This window comes from Nematolebias whitei, chromosome 17, assembly GCF_014905685.2.
Source record: "Nematolebias whitei isolate Nwh7 chromosome 17, NemWhi1, whole genome shotgun sequence".
Taxonomy (NCBI): Eukaryota; Metazoa; Chordata; class Actinopteri; order Cyprinodontiformes; family Rivulidae; genus Nematolebias; species Nematolebias whitei.
The window spans coordinates 27051775-27074237 of record NC_056514.1 but is presented as its reverse complement, the minus strand read 5'-3'; the positions used below and the strand labels follow the sequence as shown (position 1 = coordinate 27074237).

Here is a 22463-nt window from a genome sequence, read left to right as displayed (position 1 = left end):
CGTTAAAAACAGGTCTCTCTTATAAATGGGTCCTTGAAGCTCAGTGAGACTAACCTGTATAAATAAAGGCTGAATGGATGAATGAATGAATGAATGAATGAATGGAGTAGCCCATGACCAAATTTCGATGGATTTTAGATACCTGCATTCTGTAATTATTCTGAGAAAATATTTCTTCAAAATTCAAGCAATAGTGTTATGTCCCTCGCATGAGGAATTAGAGAACAAGTTCAAACATTTTGAGACATTTTGGAGACTCCCACAATAATGCCATTCACCACTGAGTCGCCAACAGTCACCGCCTGTGAGATAGTGTCTTTAAAGAGTTTTAACTTATTCACACAAGTGACAGCAGTAAAGAGTTGAGAACAATGCACCTCCATCAATGGATCTTCTATATGAATCAGTACTGATCCATCAAAGGTTATATGTCTGACTTTTACAGAACAAAAAGGAAAGTATGAACAGTGCATGATATTGTCATGTCTTTCTTCTTGACTGACAATAATAATAAAACGTTGACATCCATCAAGATGTTGCAATAAGATTAAAAATTTCCCAGTTTGTGACTAAATCCAGATTAGTACCTGGGAGATGATTTAAGATCGTCTACAGTTTTGCATAATTTTTTTGGGGGGGATAAGATCAAGATAACTTCATGTTTTAAATATATATATATATATATATATATATATATATATTGTCCAAATGACCTAATACTGAGCTATGTTTTCAAAAGTAGATCACAAATTTCTACTATTTGAAGTTTGATAAAAATGTCAATCACCAGCTATTTGTCAAAATTAGTGGAAAACATTGACATACTGGCAAAAACACTCATGCTTCCCTAATAGTAAATGACAGGGTCATTTGCTAATTGGAACAATAGTGAGGTTTGTTAATATTTTAGTGGTAATAAAACAAATCAGAAGTTCGATGTACTGTATTTTTTGGACTATAAGGCACTATATCAACGAACGGGTCAGTTTTCATACATAAGGCACATTAAACAAAACTAAACAGTCAGATAACTTTATTCAACTCATTTACAATAACTCTTAACATTGTTCAGTTGCACCACATAAAATCGTTTCGAGGTCAGTGAGCACAACCAGAATTAATACATAAGGTGCACCGGATTAAAAGGCTCACTGTCGATTTTTGAGAAAATTACAGGATTTTAAGTGCGCCTTATAGTCCGAAAAATACGGTACTTATTTTATGACTTAACTAATTAAATAATATTTCAGTGTTTTACTATACAGTGACTAAATATTTTCTGTGTAAAAAGAAAATGTAAAAAGATGGAACTATGATTTTCTTTCACTTATTATTATTTTTTTTACATATTTATCCTGTAAAAAAGTCAGACATCGCAGAAAGAACTTCAACCCAAACACAAAGTGAGGTCAATGCAGCAGCGCTGACGTCGTGATCTTCACCAGCAAATGATCTCAGCCTTTGAACTATCTGTTGATGGATATTTGAACATAGGAAAGCACAGAGGGAAGGCTTTTGAAGATATGCTGCCTGGAAGACGATAACATTTTATCCTCTTTGCTGCTGAAGGTTGGAGTCAACGCTGCTGATCACACGCACATTCCCAGAAGAAGAAGAAAAAGCTGTTGTGAAAATTAATCCCTCTGTTCTTTCACACAATGCAACCCTCATTGTTTTTCCTTGTAACCTTAATACGTATGCTACAAGAGCATGTTTTCATTCGTTTTCCAGTGGAAGCATCGCTCCCCCTGCTGATAACAGATGTAGGGAGAGCTGACTGATCCTGGGAGAATGACGCACACCGAAAGAGATGACGAAGAAGGAGAAACTCAAACAAACCCTCCGCGCTCCAGAAAGTTAACAACAATGTTTGAGCTGCAGCAGCAGAGATTTAATCGCATTTATAGATGTAAGCCTGACGACTTCCAGAGGCGAACGAAACGGAGGGAGACACTGTGATTGGAAAGGGGAGATTAAATGCACGAGGAGGATAAAACGATGAAGAAAAAAGCAGAAACTGGATAACTCTGAGGACAGTGGAGGACGTGCGGGCAATTAAAACCCTCGTGAGCATAAATCACAGCAAACGGCGCGAGACACGATAATAGATTCCACTCAGGTAATGACTGCACACCCAAACCAGGAGCTTACTGAGAGGCAAAGACTTTCATCTCAGGAGGGGGCTCAGGCCTCATCCCTGTTTTAGGCAGCTGACTCTTTTCCCCAAACTCCCCCCTCTTCTTGATCTTCACGCCCTTCCCCACTGTAGATGCTGCTTTTCTCCTCCTCCTCGATAATGGGCCATAAATCGTCCGGGGCGTCCATCACGCCTGAGCCAATGATTGGTTGGACGTGGCCGGGGGCTCGCCTACCGACGGAGGACTTTCTTGGCTTGACACGCTTCCTCTCTTCCTCCACGTCGCTGTTTTCTTCGCTCTCTTGCTCTGGCGCTTCGCGACTTCCGCATGAGCATCTTGAAGTTTTGGGCCTTGAACTAGACACCGTAGAGCTGGAATATCTAGAGCTGCCACGCCTGTGTTTACCGGGGCGGCTGCCCCAGCTCTTCTTACCGCCAGTCCCGCTCCTCCTTCTAGATTCATGACTTCTACCACTTGAACTCTTTCTGCTTGACTCAGTCTTCTCATCTTCGCTCCCTGACCTTGACTCTGTCTCCGACTCAGACGCCTCTTCCTCCTCCTCCATGTCTTCCCTCTCTGTTCCTGATTCGGACGCACTGATTTCGGTTTCTGCCGTAACCGATGAGGTTAGGCTGCTTCGGTCGGAGAGGCTGAATTCGGACAGAGACACTTTGCTGCCGCTGCCTGTTTCTGAATCGCTTTGCTCGGTCACGCTGTCCCAGTTATCCCATCTCCTCCCCGTGTCTCTCCTGGCAGACACCGATGCAGAAACGCTCATATCTCCTATGGAGTCGTGCATCTTCCTCCCGTTGTCCCACTGTCCATCACCCACCCTGGCAGGTCCCTGAAGCCTTCTGGAAAACGAGATAAGACTGGGGGACTCGCTGCGGTTTTGTTTTACCAGTGGGTGTTTACTTACTTCAGTGGCTGTTTGGAAATAACTCTCATCGATGAGCAAGCTGCCGTTGGAGCTAAAGGACCGGACAGAGGATGGAAAGCCAGGAAACTGTCCCCCATGCCCTGGCCGGCTGTCTCTTCCTTCTACAGCTGCTTCTCTCATCCTGCCTCGGTTGTCTCCTAACTGAATGTTCAATTCTCTTTCCCTCCTTTCTGTTACGTCACCTTCTGCCTTTTTGTTTTCCATTTTCACTGCTTGACCTTTTCCTAATCCCACATTAACTTCCCGTCCTGGCAGCCTGCCCCCCTCCTCCTCCATCGGTCCAACTCTGGCTTTGCTCCACGGTGGGTGGATGGCAGGAGGCAGTGAGGGTGTTTTACTCGCAGGGGAAAGCAGCAGGGTCGTCATTTTCATCGCAGCTTTCAGCTTGGCGGCTGCGCTGGAGCTTTTGACTTTACTCGCGGGGCCTTCTTGTTTTTGGACGGCCCCGGCTCCTGGGGGTCCCGAGGCCTTCACTGGTGGTAAAACAGGAGGAGGGTGGTGCTGCTGGTGATCTAATCTGTTCCCTTGAAACTGTCTTCTCACCTGTTGTCATGATAATACATGTAAGAGGTTTATTTTTGAAAAGCATCACTGTCAGGACTGTAGGAGCCTTCAGAGGCTCCTTGAACATAAAAAACACTCAGGTAGTCATAAAAACATGAACAGTGTTGAAAAGAACAAAGAGAAATAATAACATCCTATCTGCTATCTTTAATATTTCTGTGAGAAAATCTCCATTTTTAAAAGCAGCCCGAGTTTGAAATCAATGTTTTATCAAATCTTCAGTTCAATATTGAGATTGGAAGTACTAATAAACTGTGAAACTAATTTACAGAACAAAACTATCAATTTGATGTTGAATTGATCCGTTTCCTTCTCTCAACATTGAATTATGGACTTTAAGTCTATTTGTTTCAGTTTCCTTTCACTTTCGACTTGTTCTCTGAACGAGCAACCGAAAAAGGCTGTTGCTCTGACAAAGAAACAGCCAACGGGAAATAAAATGCTATAAAACATTATCTCTAAATATGTTTGGTTAGCTGAGTTTCTTTTAAACACTTGCAGAGATTAGTTCAGTGCTCTATGAATGAGCTTATGGTCTGAATTTTAGGTCGAGTCCATTGGACGCTGCTTTTGCACAAAATCCGGCCGTGTGGCTCCGGTCCGTTGGGGTGAATGGAAGAATTTGTACTTTAAAACATTACTATCAAAGCAGTTCTCCCCGTTCCTTCAAAGTAAATTTCCCAGGTCAAACTGTACTGCCAAATCAGAGAACATACTAATAAAAAAGTGAAATAAAGATGATGTGATTCTTTAATTTACTTTTACAGACATTAAGACCCCAAGGTAATTCAAGTTTTATCCCATTAATTTGTCTTCATTCATTAATTTGCAGGTATTCCTACATTTCAGGCCAATAACACATCCTAAAAATTGGTGCATGGGCAATTAAAGCCAGCTATTAAAAAAAAAAAAAAAGGTGATAATGTGATTTGATGCAAAACTGCTTTCTTTTTTCTTTTACAAAAGATTTATTCCAAGGGGCAAAGATGGGAAAAAAATCATTTTGACCAATAAATGTTTGAGAAACCCTTTGACGAGTTAAAAGAAATAGAAAAGCTTTGCTTGTTTTTGTCCTACTGTGCACCACATAAAGGATTATAACACAACTTCTGTTTTATTTTAACTGCAATTTATTTCAACTGCATTTTTACTGTAGTTTATGGTTATTATAAAAAAAAAAAAAAAAAAAAAATTGTTGTTGGATGTAACTGGGACCCTGTGTACATAATTTCGCTCCACCACATGTACCACATGAGGTGCGAATGACAATAAAGAAACTCTGACTCTGACTCTGACTCTGATTATTGTTTATCGTTGTTGTCTGTATTTTATATTTTCCATTTGGAACAGGTCTCTCTTGTAAATGAGTCCTCATGTCTCAATGAGTCTATCCTGTATAAATAAAAATTGGATGGATGAATGGAGGATTCAAGACATCTGGGGAAAAGTTTATGCATGAAAAGCAAAAGCAGGATTAAGCGAGATCATGAAGAATGATCATACTTCTTTGGGTGGAAATCCTGTGGGGGATCGGTGGGTCTGGACCCGTTATCTTCTGCTTGTTACCATATATTTATTTACAACTTTAAATTCATGTTAACCTGCTGCAGATCAGTGGCTTTTATTCAATGACCACATAAAGTAATCTAAGCCAAATTAAATCCATTTTCAATCTGATTCTAAACAATCTGCCAACTGAAGAAAACTGCACCCAAATTTTATAAGTTCTCACTATTCACCTGCATGAACTTCAAGGCTGTTTTGTTTGTGAAATCACTGGTTTTCAGTGGGAGGGGCAGATGTTTCCTATGTGCGTTGGATTCATTTGTAACACTTGAGTCAATATCCAACAATGTTAAGTCAGGTCATCTGGATGGTTTCTTTTTTTTTTTCCTGAGACGTTTCCAAGTCAAGTAAAGGGCGTGCCCCAGAGGCCATCGTAGCACCTGTAAACAGTTTTTTTTCTACTATGGAGTATGCAGTTTGTGGGAATCAGTTTTGTTTGGTGGCTTCTCGGACCGAGGAAGTCCTTTGGATGAAGGACAAAACGTGTCAGCAAAAAAAAGAAAATAAAAAAAACATTCAGATGACCTGATTGAACATTGTTGGATTTTATACCTGGATTACTGCGCATGGACTTTGGTGTTTTGAATCACTTTGGCATGACTGTCTCAGAGGAGTTGACAAGGGAGAGGGTGAGCCCCAGAGGCCATTTTAACAGCAAACTGTTTTTTTCCCACTATGCAGTATGCTGTTTGTGGGAATCAGTTTTGTTTGGTGGCTTCTCAGATTGAGGAAGTCCTTTGGATGAAGGACGAAACGTCTCAGCAAAAAAAAAAAAAAAAAAACGTCCCGATGACCTGACTGAATATTGTTGGATTTTATACTGGGATTACTGCGCATGAACTTTGGTGACTTTAGTCAATACATTTGATTAAAAAATGCAGGAACATTATTAGCACCTCCCTTGTCTTTGAAAGCTGCTAAATTATATATTCTTAGGCCTAAATTGGTGACTGATCTGAATAATGTTTAAAAAGAAGTGTTTTGACTGATAAACCAGCAGCTGCAAGTGTAAAGCATACAATTTAATTTGTGTTGAGATATTATATCTAGATCAAAGATGAAATTTGGGTGTTACTTTGTCCCTTTACTTAGCAGGAGTATTTTACAGGTGTTGGCAAGTTGCTGTGATTCATAGCACTCATGCTCTAAAATTACCTTTAATTCATAACACCACTTTATAATGTAGCTGTTTTTGTTTCATTTTTATGTTGTTTCCTCTACATACTTTTCATTTTATATGCTTTTTATATGAAGGGTCTATTATGATTTGTTCCTCTTCTGTTCTTCATTTAAAACAGGTCTCTCTTGTAAATGAGTCCACGTGGCTCAATGAGACTAACCTGTATGAATAAGGGTTGAATGAATTCAGAGCCGTCATGTAATCTGGGTTTACCTCTCCATCCGACTCCTGTGGGCTGTAGTAGTAGCTGCCGTCGTCGTCGACCACCACCTCTCCATATTCATCGTAGAGGCCGGAGGGCGAGATCAGCTTCCTGCGACTGCCGTACTGAGGCAGCTCATACCTGAACACACAGAGAGCGGGGCCATGAAATCATACAAGACATTACAGCACAGCAAGAACAAACAAGACTCCTGTTTGGTGTCAGTCAAACCTCCATTGCACGACTACAACTGGTCCAGAATGCAGCAGCCCGATTTTTAACCAGTACAGGCAAAAGAGAGCACATTACACCAGTTTTGGCCTCCCTGCACTGGTTACCGGATCACTTTCGAATCCAGTTCAAAATACTCCTGTATGTCTACAAATCACTGAACAGTTTCCCCCCCAATCTCTGATCTGCTACAACCGTATGTCCCACCACGTTCCCTGAGGTCAGCGGACCAGTTGCTCCTCACAGTTCCAGGAACTCGTCTTAAGCGCAGAGGTGACAGGGCCTTCTCTGTAGCAGGACCAAGACTTTGGAACGAGTTACCTCTGCTTGTCAGACTTGCCCCCTCCCTCTCGGTTTTCAAGTCCCGTTTAAAAACCCACTACTATTCGGTAGCTTTCAACACCAGTTGATCTGTGTTTTGAACCTGTATGCTCCACACTGGTTAGTCGTCATTGTCTGCATCGTTTTTATGTCTATATTTCTGATTTACTTCATTTTGTATTTTGCTTTGTGTGTTGCCTGTTGTTCTATCTGTACAGCACTTTGGTTGGCCTTGTCGCTGTTTTAAGTGCTCTATAAATAAAATGGTATGGTATGGTAAGACACAACAGTTATAAACTTTAAATTTTATATTAGCACTGTGTAATTGTAAATAGAAGATATATAGTCAAGTCAGGAGCAAAAGCTGCTTACTAACCAAACTGCTCTTCCTGATCCACGGTCTATTATCCAAGCCATAACACCGAGACTCAGTCCAATGATAAGCACTCTCTAATGACTCGCCTAAACAAAGCTGCCTTAATCACAAAAGGAGTACTTTGTTGCCGGGAGACATTTTGTTTGCAGAAAACGAAGAAATTGATTTTTTTTCCCCTCCCTTTTGTCTCTTTGTTGTCTGTTGCTGGGGCCCTGCTCGACTTCACTGGCCAAGAAAACTGTTCTGTATCACAACTTGGGCTCTGTGCCCTGCAGACAGCAGCTCAGCCAATGGCTCACCACACACACACACACACACACACACACCAGCACATCTTCTTGAACGGTTTCCTGAAAACCATACATGCGAGCGGCGCGGAGAACTTGTGTAATTATTCTGCTTACAGTCAGTCTACTTTCTATTACGCTAAGTAGCTAAGTAATAAACAAATGGAAGAAGGGACGTGGATGACAGATGGGTGTGAGGCAAGAAACAAGGGAGGTATGGACAAAAAAATATATTTAAAAAAAAAACACCACCAAAAAAGAGGAACGAAAGAACAAGTGAAAAATGGAGGAGCTGGAGCAGAAAGAGCAGGTAATAAATAAATGTCACATTCATAAACCGTACGGTATGACCTCTGCAAGCTAATGTAGTGAGTCTTAACCCTTCACTAATCCCTGATTATCAAGTTCAGCTATTAACCTGCAGACTCTAACTAAAGTGCAGCCACATGAAAATACCCATACACCTCCATGACCTTCATTCTTTTTTAAAAGCCACTTTCTTTCACCCCTTTGCTTTTAAACACCCCACCCCCACCACTTTGTGTCACCACTAGAGGACAGTAAGCAACTGAGAATTGCCTCATGATGTCAAAGGAACAAGGGTTTCTGGAATCAGTTTTTTAAAAAATGTGTCTGCATGATAAAGCAGTGATTTTGATCACAGACGTCTTTCTGGTTGATCTTTAAATTCTAAATGATCAGTCTGAGGTTTACAGAGAAATAAATCTTTATTATTATTGACTGTATATCCAACAATGCTCAGTCAGGTCATCTGGACGGTTTCTTCCTTTATTTTTTCTTCTTTTTTTGGCTGAGACGTTTCGTCCTTCATCCAAAGGACTTCTTCAGTCCACGAAGCCACAAACAAACTGGAGTCCCATAAATACCACACTCCCATAGTGGGGAAAAAAAAACAGTTTGCTGGTGATAAAATGGTTTCTGGGGCCCGCCCTCTCCGCATCACTCATCTGAGGCAGCAATACCAAAATGGTTCAAAACACCAACAAATACCATGTTGGACTCCAGTTTGTTTGTGGCTTCTCAGACTGAAGAAGTCCTTTGGATGAAGGATGAAATGTCTCAGAAAAAACAAAACAACAACAACAAAAAAAAAAAACCATCCAGATGACCTGACTGAACATTGTTGGATTTGTAACATGGATTATTGAGCATGAACTTTGATGTTTTGAACCATTTTGGCATGGCTGCCTCAGAGGAGTGATAGAGGAAAGGACGTAGAGTTGCACTTGGGTCCAAATAATTCAAACTGACCCGGCCCCAGCCCGTAGCCATCATCTCCGAACCCCACCTGATCTGAAAAATTAACAGTAATTACAGGTCCAAACACGGAAAAAACCCAGACATATTTAATTAAGCTTTGACTGCTTATACCACTGATTATTATTAGCGGTTGGTGGACGCGCACGACTGAGGGGGCATAAGATCAGAGCTGAAGAGCCCTCAAAGCGCATTAAATGCTTCCCCTGCTTCTGCCTGCATCCTGCTCTGACACGTCGGATATTTTGTGATCTCACCTGTTTGGATCATGGGCCGCGCACGTCCACTGAGTGCAGCGACTGAATGAACGTCCATTTGGGTGATGATCTCTGGCAGTAGTCCTTCTGAAGCTTAACTGAACTTTTTACCTCTTTCAACCGGCCGGTCAGAGCACAGTCAAATGGCCACGTGCGGCAGGTACACTAGGGCAAGCCATGTTTGCATATATTGGATCCTCGGCCACGTGCGTTCCTGACACAATAAAAAGCCCGACATCGACCCGGCCCACACATTATTATGGCCCGGCCCAGTCCGAATCCAGGTTGGGCGGGGCCGGGCTCCGGGTTAGAAATGACAGCTCTAAGAGGGCGGGCCCCAGAAACCATATTATCACCAGAAAAGTTTTTATTCCCCCCACTATGGGAGTGTGGTATTTGTGGGACTCCAGTTTGTTTGAGGCTTCTCAGACTGAAGATGTCCTTCGGATGAAGGATGAAACATCTCAACAAAAAAAAAACATCCAGTTGACCTGACTGAACATTGTTGGATTTGTAACATGGATTATTGAGCATCAACTGTTGGTATTTACTGTATAATTATTTATAATAATTATTTCAAGGTTGAATGAAAAATTAATTAATTTGTTTATTATTAGACTGAAGAAATCTTTTGGATAAACATTTCAACAAAGAACAATCTCTCCAGATGACCTGATTTAACCTTGTTAAATCTTCGTTATATTTCACTTCATTGAAGGAAAAACTGTAGATTTGTGCAAACTGATAGGGAGAAAGTTTTTAAAAATAATTTTAAATGTGGACAGATTATAGTTTGCATAATTTGAAAAAAGTAAAAACCCACAAAGGTCAGTGTAATCACCAAAAACAGAAAAATACAAGAACAACAACAAGAACAACAACAACAAAAAGTAAGGAAAAAAAGAACTAAAAATGAAAAATCTGTCATTTTTGAATTTTGATCCTACAGAATTATAAGAAGAAGAAAAAAAGACATGGTACTGATAAGTTAATATTTTGTTGCACAACCTTCTGAGACAATCACTGCAGTCAAGTCACTTTCTGTAACTCTGAGGCTTCGGCGTGGGTCCACAGATATTTTAACCCACTCCTCATGAGCAGCTGTGAAGGATTCCTTCTCCAGACTTCATGTTTCAGCTCCTTCCACAGACGGTCAGCAGGACTTAGATCAGAGTAGGCCACTTCAGAACAGTGCAATGTTTTGTTCATAGCTTTATTTGGATGTTTTTAGTTGGATTTTTATTATCCTGCAATCAAGACCAAGCTTTCAGACACTGGGTAGAGCATTTCTATAATGTCTTGAGGCACAGATTCAAAACGTCCTCGAGACGGTTCTTCTCGTCCTGAGCATTTCATGGGTTGTTGATCTTGTGTTGATCTGCGTATGACAACAAACCTAAACCTCTCCTATGGAAGATGCAACAAAGCAGCCCCAGAACATCACTGAGCTGTCTCCATGTCTCTCTGCAGACGCAGTGTTCTTTTCATGGGGCTGTGGACACAGAGCTGATGGGACAAGTTGCAAGAAAATGTCCAGTTTTGTCCATTCTGTCCTAAGAAACTTTATGGCTTGTCAATATGCAATTTTGTCAAATTTAAATAAACTCTTGACCGTTTTAAAAGGCAGACTGGTTGATTAGAAGCTTGAAGACTCCTGTGATGTTGATTACAGACTATGTCTCTACGGTCAAAATATTTTTAATCTTTTCTGGGGGTACCATCCGTTGTGTCGAGGCCCGTGTCATTAGGTTGTTTTTAATTCTGTTCAAATTTTTTTTTTTTTTTTTTTTTATAGGATAGAAAGAAAGAAAAGACAAAGTAAGACTCCAAAATATAAGAAATATACACAAAGAGAGCACACGTCAAAACACCCGGCCACTGTCTGTTCACCTGCAAAGAACATGACAAAACACAGCAACAAAATACATATGTATAAAGAACTTAAACTATTCATGGCTTTGCAGTAAGTTTCCATAAATATATATACCCATACCTACGCCTATATACATACATACATACATACACATGAATATACACTCACATACATATCTATATATCTACATATAAAGCCTACATAAGCATCCCTGCTTCTATTTGTGTGTGGTTGTGAGCATGCATAAGTGTATAAGGCTTCTCTAATAGAACATTTATTAGTAACTGTGAAGCAGCAGAGACCCGACCCCCAAGACCAGAGGCAGACGAAAAAGGGGGGACCAGAGCCCAAGACCCCAGGAGGGACCCTGACCGCGGAGCCCCCAGGGCCACCCACACAGGACGAACCACTCACCCACCCCCCAGAACGGACCACAGGGGAGAACCGGAAGATCCCCACCAGCAACCACATACAGTGACCCCCCGGGGCCAACAGCGACAAACTCATAGGCCTCCGTCGGCACCCGCCGCACCGATGTAGGTCCAGGTCCAGGCACCGAGGCCCGGGCACCGAGGACTCACACCACCCAGGCCAAGGCCCGACAGGGCCAGAGGACCCGAGCCCCACCAGGCAGACACCAGGCCGAGCCGACACACGCCCAAGCGCCCAGCCCCCGATACCAAGGGCCCCAAGCGCGCCGGCAGGCAAGGGCACACCCCACCAGGGGGCCGCGCGATAGGGGCGCGATGCCAAGCACCCCCAGTTGTATCAAAGAGGGGGCAGTCCGAGTCTCGGCCTAACAAATACCCATTCATACACAGACACAATCACACAATCCCAACCTCAATCTCACATTCACTCACTCAAAGACATACAATAACGATACATTTCATTCTTATTCCCGATACGCACTCTATACCCCCCAGGTCCAAGACATGTACCCGCCCTCTACAGGGGGCAGCCCATGCCCAAACCCAGGAGGTAAACCCATTCATTCTTGAGCGGAGAAGAGCCAATTCTGTTCAAATTTAAAAGCAACAACTGGTTTTCATGAGTTGATGTTCAGATTTAATTTTGTTCTTCGTTTTATTAGTTTAGTCAGATTTGAGTTATTTCACTGATCTTTGTAGGTTTTTCCTTTATTTCAACAGATGGATACAAGCACTTGTCAGTGTCTGTATGAGCTGTTTTCTTGAGTTCAAGTAGGATCGTTTCTTTGAATATAAAATTTGTTCTTGTTTACAGAGTCATATCATGTGAACAAGCACTCTCTGATGCTAAAACACCCTGCAGCAAACTCCAATTTACCAATATTTCTTTTTTATTCACTACCACTGCATTGAGAACAAATAGTCAAATGTATTCTTCATAGACTCTGCATGAGTCACATAATCTCTCATTAAATGTGAAGTTGAAAAGGAGACGGCTCGCTGTTACCACAAATGATATTGAATTTGCAATATGTAATCTTATTGAAACTGTAGCCTTAAACATTTTTCTTTATAATCAGGAAAATGTGCTTTTGGGTGTGAATAAATCAGGCTACGTGGTTTTATTTTTTTCCGGTTTGCTTGATAAGGTAACAAGTCGACAGCTCAAACATACAACTGATTACTTTCATCACGCAAATGGGCATATTTCCAAAAAATTAAGTGGCTAGGACTGGGGAATTTATTTACGGAAATACAACGATTATTAAAATAACTATGGCAACCTCACTGGAAAAAAAACGTGAAACTTAGAAAGAGCTTAATATTTGTGCAGAAAACAGAATAATTCTGCTTGAGATCGCACTGCGCTGCCTTGACACATTATTGCATCATCCTTAAATGAACAACTGGTGTTTCATTTATACTCAGAGGTTTCACGCCAGAAAAATCCACCTAAAGCCCCTCCAAGTCAATTTTCTGACTCAAAGTCATGGATTCCTGACCTCAGCATCCAATAGGGCTGACTCACACATGAACAGTGGTGATAGACGCAGGAATTTTCTGTCAGTTTATCCAGTTCTACACGCAGTTCAGTCACTTGTACTAAACATGGGACATCGTTTGAATGCACGGAAAACATAAATCCATTGTTTTTGCTGTGCGTTGGTAATGGTAGCTTGGTTATTGTGCACAACAATTATCAAACAGTTTTTTTACGGCAAGTAAAACACAGTTGAGTTGGATTTCAAGTAATTTCAAGATGCCAGTTCTGACTTCTGAGGTAAATGGAGTGCAGCCTAATGTTGGTTTCAGTTGGGTGAAATCTGCAGGTTCACCTCTAAATGCCACTTCAATCCATACCTAGTAATTTACATGTGCAACAGCGTGATTCTTACTATATTTGTGAGTTGGTAATTAATAAAAAAAATAGTAAAACTGAAGCCATGTCTCGCAATATCTCATCAAAGTTCATGCTCAATAATAGATGAAAAAAAAAAAAAATCCAACAAAGTTCAGTCAAGTCATCTGGACGGTTTCTTTTTTTTGTTGTTAAGACGTTTCGTCCTTCATCCAAAGGCCTTCATCAGGACCCCAGAAACCATCTTATCACCAGCAAACTGGTTGGTCCACTATGTGAGTGTGCTGCTTGTGGGACTGAGTTTGTTGTGTCTCCTCGGACTGATGAAGTACTTTGGATTAAGGACAAAACGTCTCAACAAAAAAATAAACCGTCCAGTTGACCTGAATGAACTTTGTTTGATATTTTACCTGGATTAGTGAGCATGAACTTTGATGTTTTGAACCACTTTGGCTATGGCTGCCTCAGAGGAGTTGAAGGGGGAGACGGCGGGCCCCAGGAACCATCTTAATACCATCAAATTGGTTGGTCCACTATGGGAGTGCACTGCTTGTGGGACTAAGTTTGTTGTGCCTCCTTGGAATGATGAAGTCCTTTGGATGAAGGACGAAATGTCTCAACAACAATAAAAAAAAACGTCCAGAGGACCTGACTGAACTTTGTTGGATATGTATCGCATTCTTTCTGCAATGTTCAAAATTAGCTTTGTGCCTCCCTGTGGTTTTCTCCTAAGTTTTGCTATCACTTCAACTTTTTATTTTCATATTTTTGAGAAAATAAAATATAGTTTATTTCTTAAGATCCCCAACTGAGGATTCCGCACTCTTCACTTCCTCCATGACCATGAGCAGAATTCTTAAAAGTGTTTCACCACTTTAAAGGTTCTTGCAGGTGGTTGGGTCTGTGTGTCCAACTTGTAAACACACCATGTTGGTCTAATTTTAAATTCTACATGCATGCAGGCGTTTATTACAATTTTTCCAGCCTTTTATGGAAAAATTGGATAAATTAACAACTGCATTCCTATTGGACCTATCTTGCCAGATTTCTACAGGCAACTCAGATTTGTTCTGCTGGTGCCAGCGTCTCAGCAGGTTAGAGCATTTTACTCTTAACACAGATCAACATATTGGTTTTCCATGTTGTTCATCCAGTATTTATAAACATGTATTTATATTTGAAATGTCAAAACATTAAATATGTTATTCAATTTTTTCAAAATTGTGCTAAGAATGCATGTGACATTCCCACCATGCAGAGAAAATCCCATATTGGGACAAACAAAAATAGAATTTGGGACCCATGGATTCAAGTGGTTTCTAAAAGGACTCCTATGGTTACATAAGTACTATATTGTGTTAGATGATTATATAACTTGCACCTTTCACTCAGTGCAGCAGATAAAGTAACGATAATCCTCAGAGCCTGATCTCCTGATCGTGTATGCATAGCGTCAGACATGAGTTTGTGAATGTTGCTCTAAGCCACTAGCATCTGGCCCATTGTCTGCTTCTACGGCTGGCTGCCTGATTAGCTGCTACAGTGCTGCAAATCTAGGCGGAGAGAATTAGCTCTTTGTGCGCGAGTGTGTGCAAGAGAAAAAGTGTGTCAGAAAGAGAGAGAGAGCATTTGTGGGAAAGAAGCAGCAAGAAAGTGTTTGTGATTGTAAGAGCGAGTAACGGGTGTGCCTCAGGGGAGGTCATGTGTGTGAATTTTAATGGCGGTGTGTTTTTGTGTCTGCGGTGTTGATTTGAGTGCATCGAATCAAGTTCCTGGGAGTTTGAATCTAAAAATTGCTAAAAATGACTAAACTGCACAGAAGGCAGGCGGTGTGCACAATAACACACACACTTTGATCAAATCAGTGTTTATGATTCTGTTTTATACAGTTTTATGTTTCCCTTTATATGAAAGAACCTGAAGAGCATGTCCAGAAATATGATTATCGTATTTTCCGGCGTATATGTTGCAGGGTTTTTTTGTATAGATTTGTCAGTTCTGCGACTTGTGTACGTTTTTTTCCCCATATTCATAACACAATTTTTGACTGACGCTTGAAATTGCGAAGAACTGCAACAGTGAGTCCTCCCGTGCGCGCTCGCTTCACTCAGCTGGTGCAGGCGAAGGAACGCTGGAGAGCTTGTGGCTTCGGCCGCGATGGATGGTTGGATGGATGGCGCCGCACCATCCAGGTGAAATGAAGCTGTTTTGACCATTAAATAAATGCGATGGGTCAGCGGTGATGCATAAGAACTGCAACTTATACGCCAAAGTGACTTATATATATATATATTTCCTGTTCATGATGCTTTTTTTGACTGATGCGACTTATATGCTGGAAAATACGGTAGTTCCTATAGCTCAGAATTACAACGAGGCTTTCAGAAGGTGGGCAGCGGGTGTCGACATTTCACCGCCGGCGACACCGCGGCTGGTTTGATCAGCTTCATGTCAAAGACATGCGACTCAGCTGCATCAAGAGCCCACGCTGAAGTTCAGGTCTTTGACCATTAGAGGTTAAAGGTCACACACTGGAGGTGACCAGTAATCACTTTCTTTAGTATTATCTTTGCTGTACTTCATTATTTACTCTTTTACTCTAGAGGTAAGTAACAAGTAAACAACAGTAATTTTGTATGATACAAATATTCTACGACTAATGTTTGCTCAAGTGTTAAATCATCATCTTCAGCAGGAGGCGGTGACCTGCACTGCGATGCTAAAGAGCCCACCACAGCAGATGTGTTCTGTCCAGTTCATGATCCACTTGTTCACCAAGTTTCAAGAACTTCTGAGTTTTCATGTATTAAATCTGACAGAAACAAACAGCTCCCTTTCTGCTCTCCCCTTCACAAGTGGAAAAAAAAAAGCATCTGAGCTTTAATTACTTTTATTAAATACTTAGGTACCACTTTACAATAAGTTTCCCCTTATAGTTAGCTAATAAACAGTATATAGCTACATTATTAATTCCTCTACAAACACTTTATAAACCATTAACAATTGTTTATTATGCATTAATTAAGGGTGACGGAGACAAAACTGACTGTTTTCAAATAGTGAGCTAAATCTGCCACCTATATATTTAATCGACATTTGTTATATTAAACATTTCAGACTAAGTTCTAACTTGTGAGCCCAATAATCATTTGTAAACCTAATTTTTTTTAGGATATAATATTAGTTGTAGATTCTTATAATACAACGATAAAGTACAATATTATAACCTAAAGAAATTAGGTTTACAAATGCTTATTGTGCTTACAAGTTAGAGCTTAGTCTGAAAAGTTTAATATAGCAAATGTTGATTAAATATATAGGTGGCAGATTTGGCTCACTATTTGAAAACAGTCAGTTTTGTCTCCGTCACCCTTAATTAATGCATAATACACAATTGTTAATGATTTATAAAGTGTTTATAGAGGAATTAATAACATCTATAAACTACTTACAAGCCATCTATAAGGGGAGCCTCATTGTAAAGTGGTGCCAATATTTACTATGGATTATTTTTGTTATGCATTACTATTTATAGAGGTAATGATTTTAGATATTGGTAGAAATATAGTACATTTTAAACTAATTCGTCCTACTTGCACTACTATATTCTACCATGCTGTTGTTTACTATATTTATTTTGGACCTTGTAAAATATTATATTTCTATTATAATTTTTGGTACTTTATTTTGTATCTTTTAGTATTTTTTTTTTTTTGCGAGTCAAATCGGTTCTTCTCATCCTGAATTGTTGATCTTGTGCTAACCTGCATAAGACAAATAAACAAGCATAGCATAGCATGCTACCATTTCTTAGTTATAAATGCATTGTGTCATATCAGGACTGGTTTTGAACATTTACCGAACCATAGTTGAGCTAATCCAATATATGCACATGAGCAAAACAATACGACCACCAATCCAACGTGCTGAAGATTTACTATGAAAAAGAGGAAACCGAAATTTAAACGATCTCCGAGATTATTCAACGCTAAACGCTGATCCTTTAGGTTGTTCTGTTTGATCAGGGAATTCTTTCAGCACTTTTCAGTCGCCAGTTTCTCCACATTCAACATTTTGTTTCATGATTTGACCATCTCAGACCTCAATGAAGCGAGTTAAACTTGTATTTTTTCCAACAGTTGGGGGTGATTTTTGGTTGTAAATTTAAATATTGAAGAATAAAGAATGTGACAGAGTCAGAATGGATTTGTGCGGAAGTTTAAAAGCCGTAAACGTTTCACGGTTGGGTTTTATAACGTTTTGTTCAGTCGTCAGCACACAGCTTCGGCTAGTCTTTGGGTTTTATCACACATACTGTACTTTATGTCTCATTAACTGATTCTTTGACATGTAGCACATTTATACACATTTAAAAGTCTTAAGTCAAATGATTCTTCAGCATTAGAGGTCATGTAGATTAGTAACTCATCCTCAGTGAGTTCCTTTTGGAAATATCAGATTATTTTATCACAAATAAAACTCATTTACTTATAATTGTTTTAATGGTAGTGCATAATGAAGGTCCTATATGTCCACATTTATTAACCTGCAGGTTGTTTTTTAAACCCCAAGATTTGAATGACAGTGCTTAAACATAAAAGAGTGAGTTGTGTTGCAACGTAGGGGAAAGATATACCAACCCGTGGTCGTAGTTGTAATAATCCTGTGTGTAATAATCCTGACCAGGATCGATGCCTGATTCCATCGACAACTCCTGTCAAATGGAAAAAAACAACTTTTCACAAACTGAGCACAGATTCATTTGAAACAAACAAACAAACTTGAAGAACAGAGTTAATGCTTGAACAAAAGAACTGAAAAAGAGAGTCTGAAAAACGAGAGAATACCTCAGGCCTGAGCAGAGAGGGTCGGAGAAGTTGTTGCGTCTGCCAGGAGGAAGGAAGAGCAGCGAAGGAAAAGGAGCTGAGTTTGTTAATAAAACAAAAGGTTTGTGCATTCCTGCTTCAAATCACTGCCGCATACATAAAGGATGATGTAATTTACTAAAAGCTGTGAAATAACATAAAATCCAATTGAGCAAGATTATGTTTCCATTAGTTACTTATGGTTTCATAATCACAAAAAAGTAAAAGAACATCACACCGAAAAATAATAAATAAATAAGACCACTCAGCTCTCTAATCATATCTCAGCTTGTAATCAATCTTTTAAGCAGTTTTCAGTTCGTGTTTGATGGATTGTCATTCACGGTTTCTGTAAAATGCCATTTCTTTGAGGCTTTTAGGCCAGTCTTGTCTGCACTCCTCTGCTGAGCTTCACATGATCTGTTCTGTTCTGAACCGAGAGGGTTGGGGCCAAAACTTCAGCTTGCATCTCCTGAGGCAGTCCAGAATGGACGTGTAGGTAAACGATGTGTTGAGGACAAATGTACGGTCTTTCTTGGATATTTTTATTCACTCAATGATAAATTTATTATAATTGTTTAACTGTATAGTACAGTTCTGTCCACCTTCTGAAGGTAGACTTATATACCGTATTTGCTGGCGTATAAGTCACATCTTTTTGCATAAATTTGCAAGTCCTGCGACTTATACACTGAAGTGACTAATATATGTTTTTCCCATATTTATAATCCAATTTTTGGCTAAGATCTGACGATTTCATTCATTCTGACATGAAAAATATTAAACATTACCATTTGCAGCCTCTAGAGGGCCCTCGACTAATATGGCAAGCAAAGTGTCTTATTAATAGATACAAGTGACTATTAATGAGACACTTGGCTTGCCAAAAGAGCCATTTTCGTCTTGCTCCAGAACTCCTGGAGCAAACATCAAATCAGCTGCATTTCACTGCGCCGCCCAGGAGAAATGCAGCTGATTTAACCGTTAAAGTACATTTATTAAGGAAAAGTTCAACTGAGACACACCTTTGCGATAATGTCAAATAAATAATTGTTTTTAAGTGTTAATCTTGTTAAATTCTTGTTAAAGTCTTCCTGGGCATGTTGCTGAGGCCACCATTTGGCAGCCAATCGATTTTTGGCACAACACTGGCCCACATTTCCAGGCGGTCAGCGGTGACACATAAAAGATGCGACTTATACGGCAAAGCGACTTATTTATGTTTTTCCACTTTATTAGACATTTTTGGACTGATGCCATTTATACAGCGGTGCAACATGTACGGCAGCAAGTACAGTACTTTTATAAACTTTGTATTTTATGTCTTTGTGTCACTTGATTTCTTCATGATCCTGACAGAAATTTGAAGCAGGGATGCCAAATTTTTGTCATGCAATGTTTTCATTTAGCTTGAAGGTGATGATAAAATTTTTCATTTTAAATCTAAAACAAATATATCACCTTAAAAATTAGGTTTAATTGAAATTAAAAACGAGATGCATTAAAAAAGAGGTGGTATGCACGCAGACAAAACATGCAACTTCATTCAAACTGCACAAAAACAGAAAAGATCTAAAGATCAAATAAAATGCATTAAGGTGATAATTACAGCAAGTATTAAATAAAAAACTTCTACCTCGTGTTGTCCATATCCTCGCCTAGAAGATTTTGGAGAGAAAGAGTAACATTTTTAGACAAAAGTCACCAAGAAAGTAAGTCATTAAATATAAAACCTTTATTTTGCTTCAGATATGCATTTTAGTGGACGTGATGGATTCATAACATATTTTGAATGGTGAGCAAATTGTGTTTTAAAACTGCATTTAAATGGCTCATATATAAACTACTTAATGTATGCTGTGACACACTCGTCTTTGAATGTGTGCATCCTCTAAACTAGCACTTCCAAGTCTGCTCTACTAATTAGAGACAAGTGCTTTAATGTATTACTTTATAAATTTACAGGGGTGCAGACTTGGTGTGGGACATAATAATTTCATGAATAGATTGATAAGGTAACTTCCAAAATGTCAGTAACTCGAGTAAAAATCCAAGACAAATTTCTGGAAATGTATTTTCTTTTGAAGGCACCAACCTAAACATAAATCAACAAACTAAATATAATCTAAAGAACAACATTACTCTCTTTTCTATTGGTGAAAATGTCTTGGGGTTCATTTTTATACTTAAATCCTATAAGATGTTCCCTTTCGCAAGTGAATTAAAGGAACAGTTAAACATTGAGGGGGGGGAAAGAGCATTTTTGCGTTGAGAAAAACTGAAAAGATTCAGGGGAAATTCACGTTTTATGTGTCTTGTCGTCTGTAAGACCAGTGCAGATTACGGTGTGTCACCTCTCTCCAGCTCCCTCTGCGACCAACCTCTAGACGTCTAACAAATTGTAAAAACAGAGCGAGCGTGCCCAGAGCACCTGGATCAATTTTTCATTCAGAAAAAGAACACTGAGGTAAATACCAGAACAACATGGACAAAATTTCACACATATTACGACTAAAACAGCAGGAAAGTTAAAAAAAAAAGTATTCACTGCCCACTTTATTAGTTACACAATGCTAATAGCAGGTTGGACACCCTATTGTCATTTGAACAGCCTTAATTTTGTAGCATAGATTTAATAATGTGTTGAAATCAGTCTTCAGACATTTTGGTCCATATTCACATGATAATATCACACAGTTGCTGCAGATTCAACAGCTACACATCCATGATGTCGCTTCCATTTTCCACCATAACGCAAAAGTGCAGAATTGGTTTGAGACATGTTTGAGATTCATCTGACTCAAGTAAAGTTTTTCCAATCTCTTATTTTTATTTTAGCCTGTGGGAATTGTAGACCCAGTGTATTGTTCTTAGTTTGCATGACTAGCACTTGGGGTGATGGTCTTCTGCTGAAGGTTATCTGCTTCAGGGTTCAAGTGTTGTGCATTCACACATGGTATTCTGCAGACTGTGGTTGCAACAAGTCGTTATTTGAGCTACTGTTATCTTTCCATCATCTCAAACTGGTCTGCCTCTTCTCCCCAGACCGCCAACATGAACAGGACAATATCGTCCACACAACTGCAGCTCCGGATATTTGGTTTCCAGATCATTCTCTGTAAACCCTAGATGTGGTTGTACATGACAATCCCAGTAAATCAGGTGTTTCTGAAAGACTCAAACCATATCATATTCAAAGCTACATACATCCACTTTCTTCCCCATTCTGATGCTCGGTTTGAATTTCAACAACTTGTCTTCGTCACATCTGGATGCCTAAAGGCACCGAGTTGCTGCCATGTGATTAGCCGATTAACTATCCATGGTGAGTAATTGAAAAGGACAGGTGTGGGCCTACCTAATAAAGTGGCCTGTGAGTGCACATGCCCTTATTAGTACAAGGTAGATGGTAAATGGACTGTACTTATATGGTGATTTTCTATCTTATCAAGATACTCAAAGCACTTTACAACACAATCTGTGTCCTCATTGACCCATTCATACAGCACTCTACTAGATCTCTACAAAGACTAATCAGAGCTTTATCACATTCATACACTGAAGGGACACACATTGGAGGCAATAAGGGGTTCAGTGTCTTGCCCAGGGACACTTTGGCATGTGACTGCTGGTGGAATCGAACCCCCAACTCTTGCATTGGAGGACGACTGCTCTAACCACTCAGCCACAGCTGCCAAGGTTGAATGAATGAAGCCAAGTACACAATGGCAAATAGTTTGTGCACGTTAAGACCAAGTAGCTGCCTTAAATAACACAAACACATTTAATAAACAGAGTTGGAAACATTTAGCTTGATTTGATTAAAAAAATATATATATATATATCTTCACAGTTGATTATTTTACAATGGAAACGAGCACAATTAGAGGTTTTATCTATTCTGCGACACAGACTAACTGGTAGTCTAAGGCAGGCCAGCTGTTCCCTTGTTCCATCAGAGCTTTTTAAGCTAACCTCTGCTCTTCTTGCTTTACCAGGTGACATTACAGGAAGGTCAAGAAATATTGGGAAACTGACACAGTCATTTGAACTCAACCTGACTGAGCTGCGATCAAGTTGCTGAATGGTCTGACAA

The 22463-nt window shown here is 39.8% G+C and overlaps 1 protein-coding gene across 1 annotated transcript in view; it reads right to left on the bottom strand.

The window, feature by feature from the left end:
* Positions 1–22463, bottom strand: part of LOC119423497 (protocadherin-15) — a 322189-nt gene that overhangs the window by 2118 nt on the left and 297608 nt on the right. The window contains exons 35-38 of the mRNA XM_037690893.1: positions 20004–20025; positions 18350–18388; positions 18143–18216; positions 6602–6731 (exon numbers count right to left, since the gene is read on the bottom strand). Of these exons, the coding sequence (XP_037546821.1) occupies positions 6602–6731; positions 18143–18216; positions 18350–18388; positions 20004–20025 (265 nt within the window). The remainder of the gene's footprint in view (positions 1–6601; positions 6732–18142; positions 18217–18349; positions 18389–20003; positions 20026–22463) is intronic.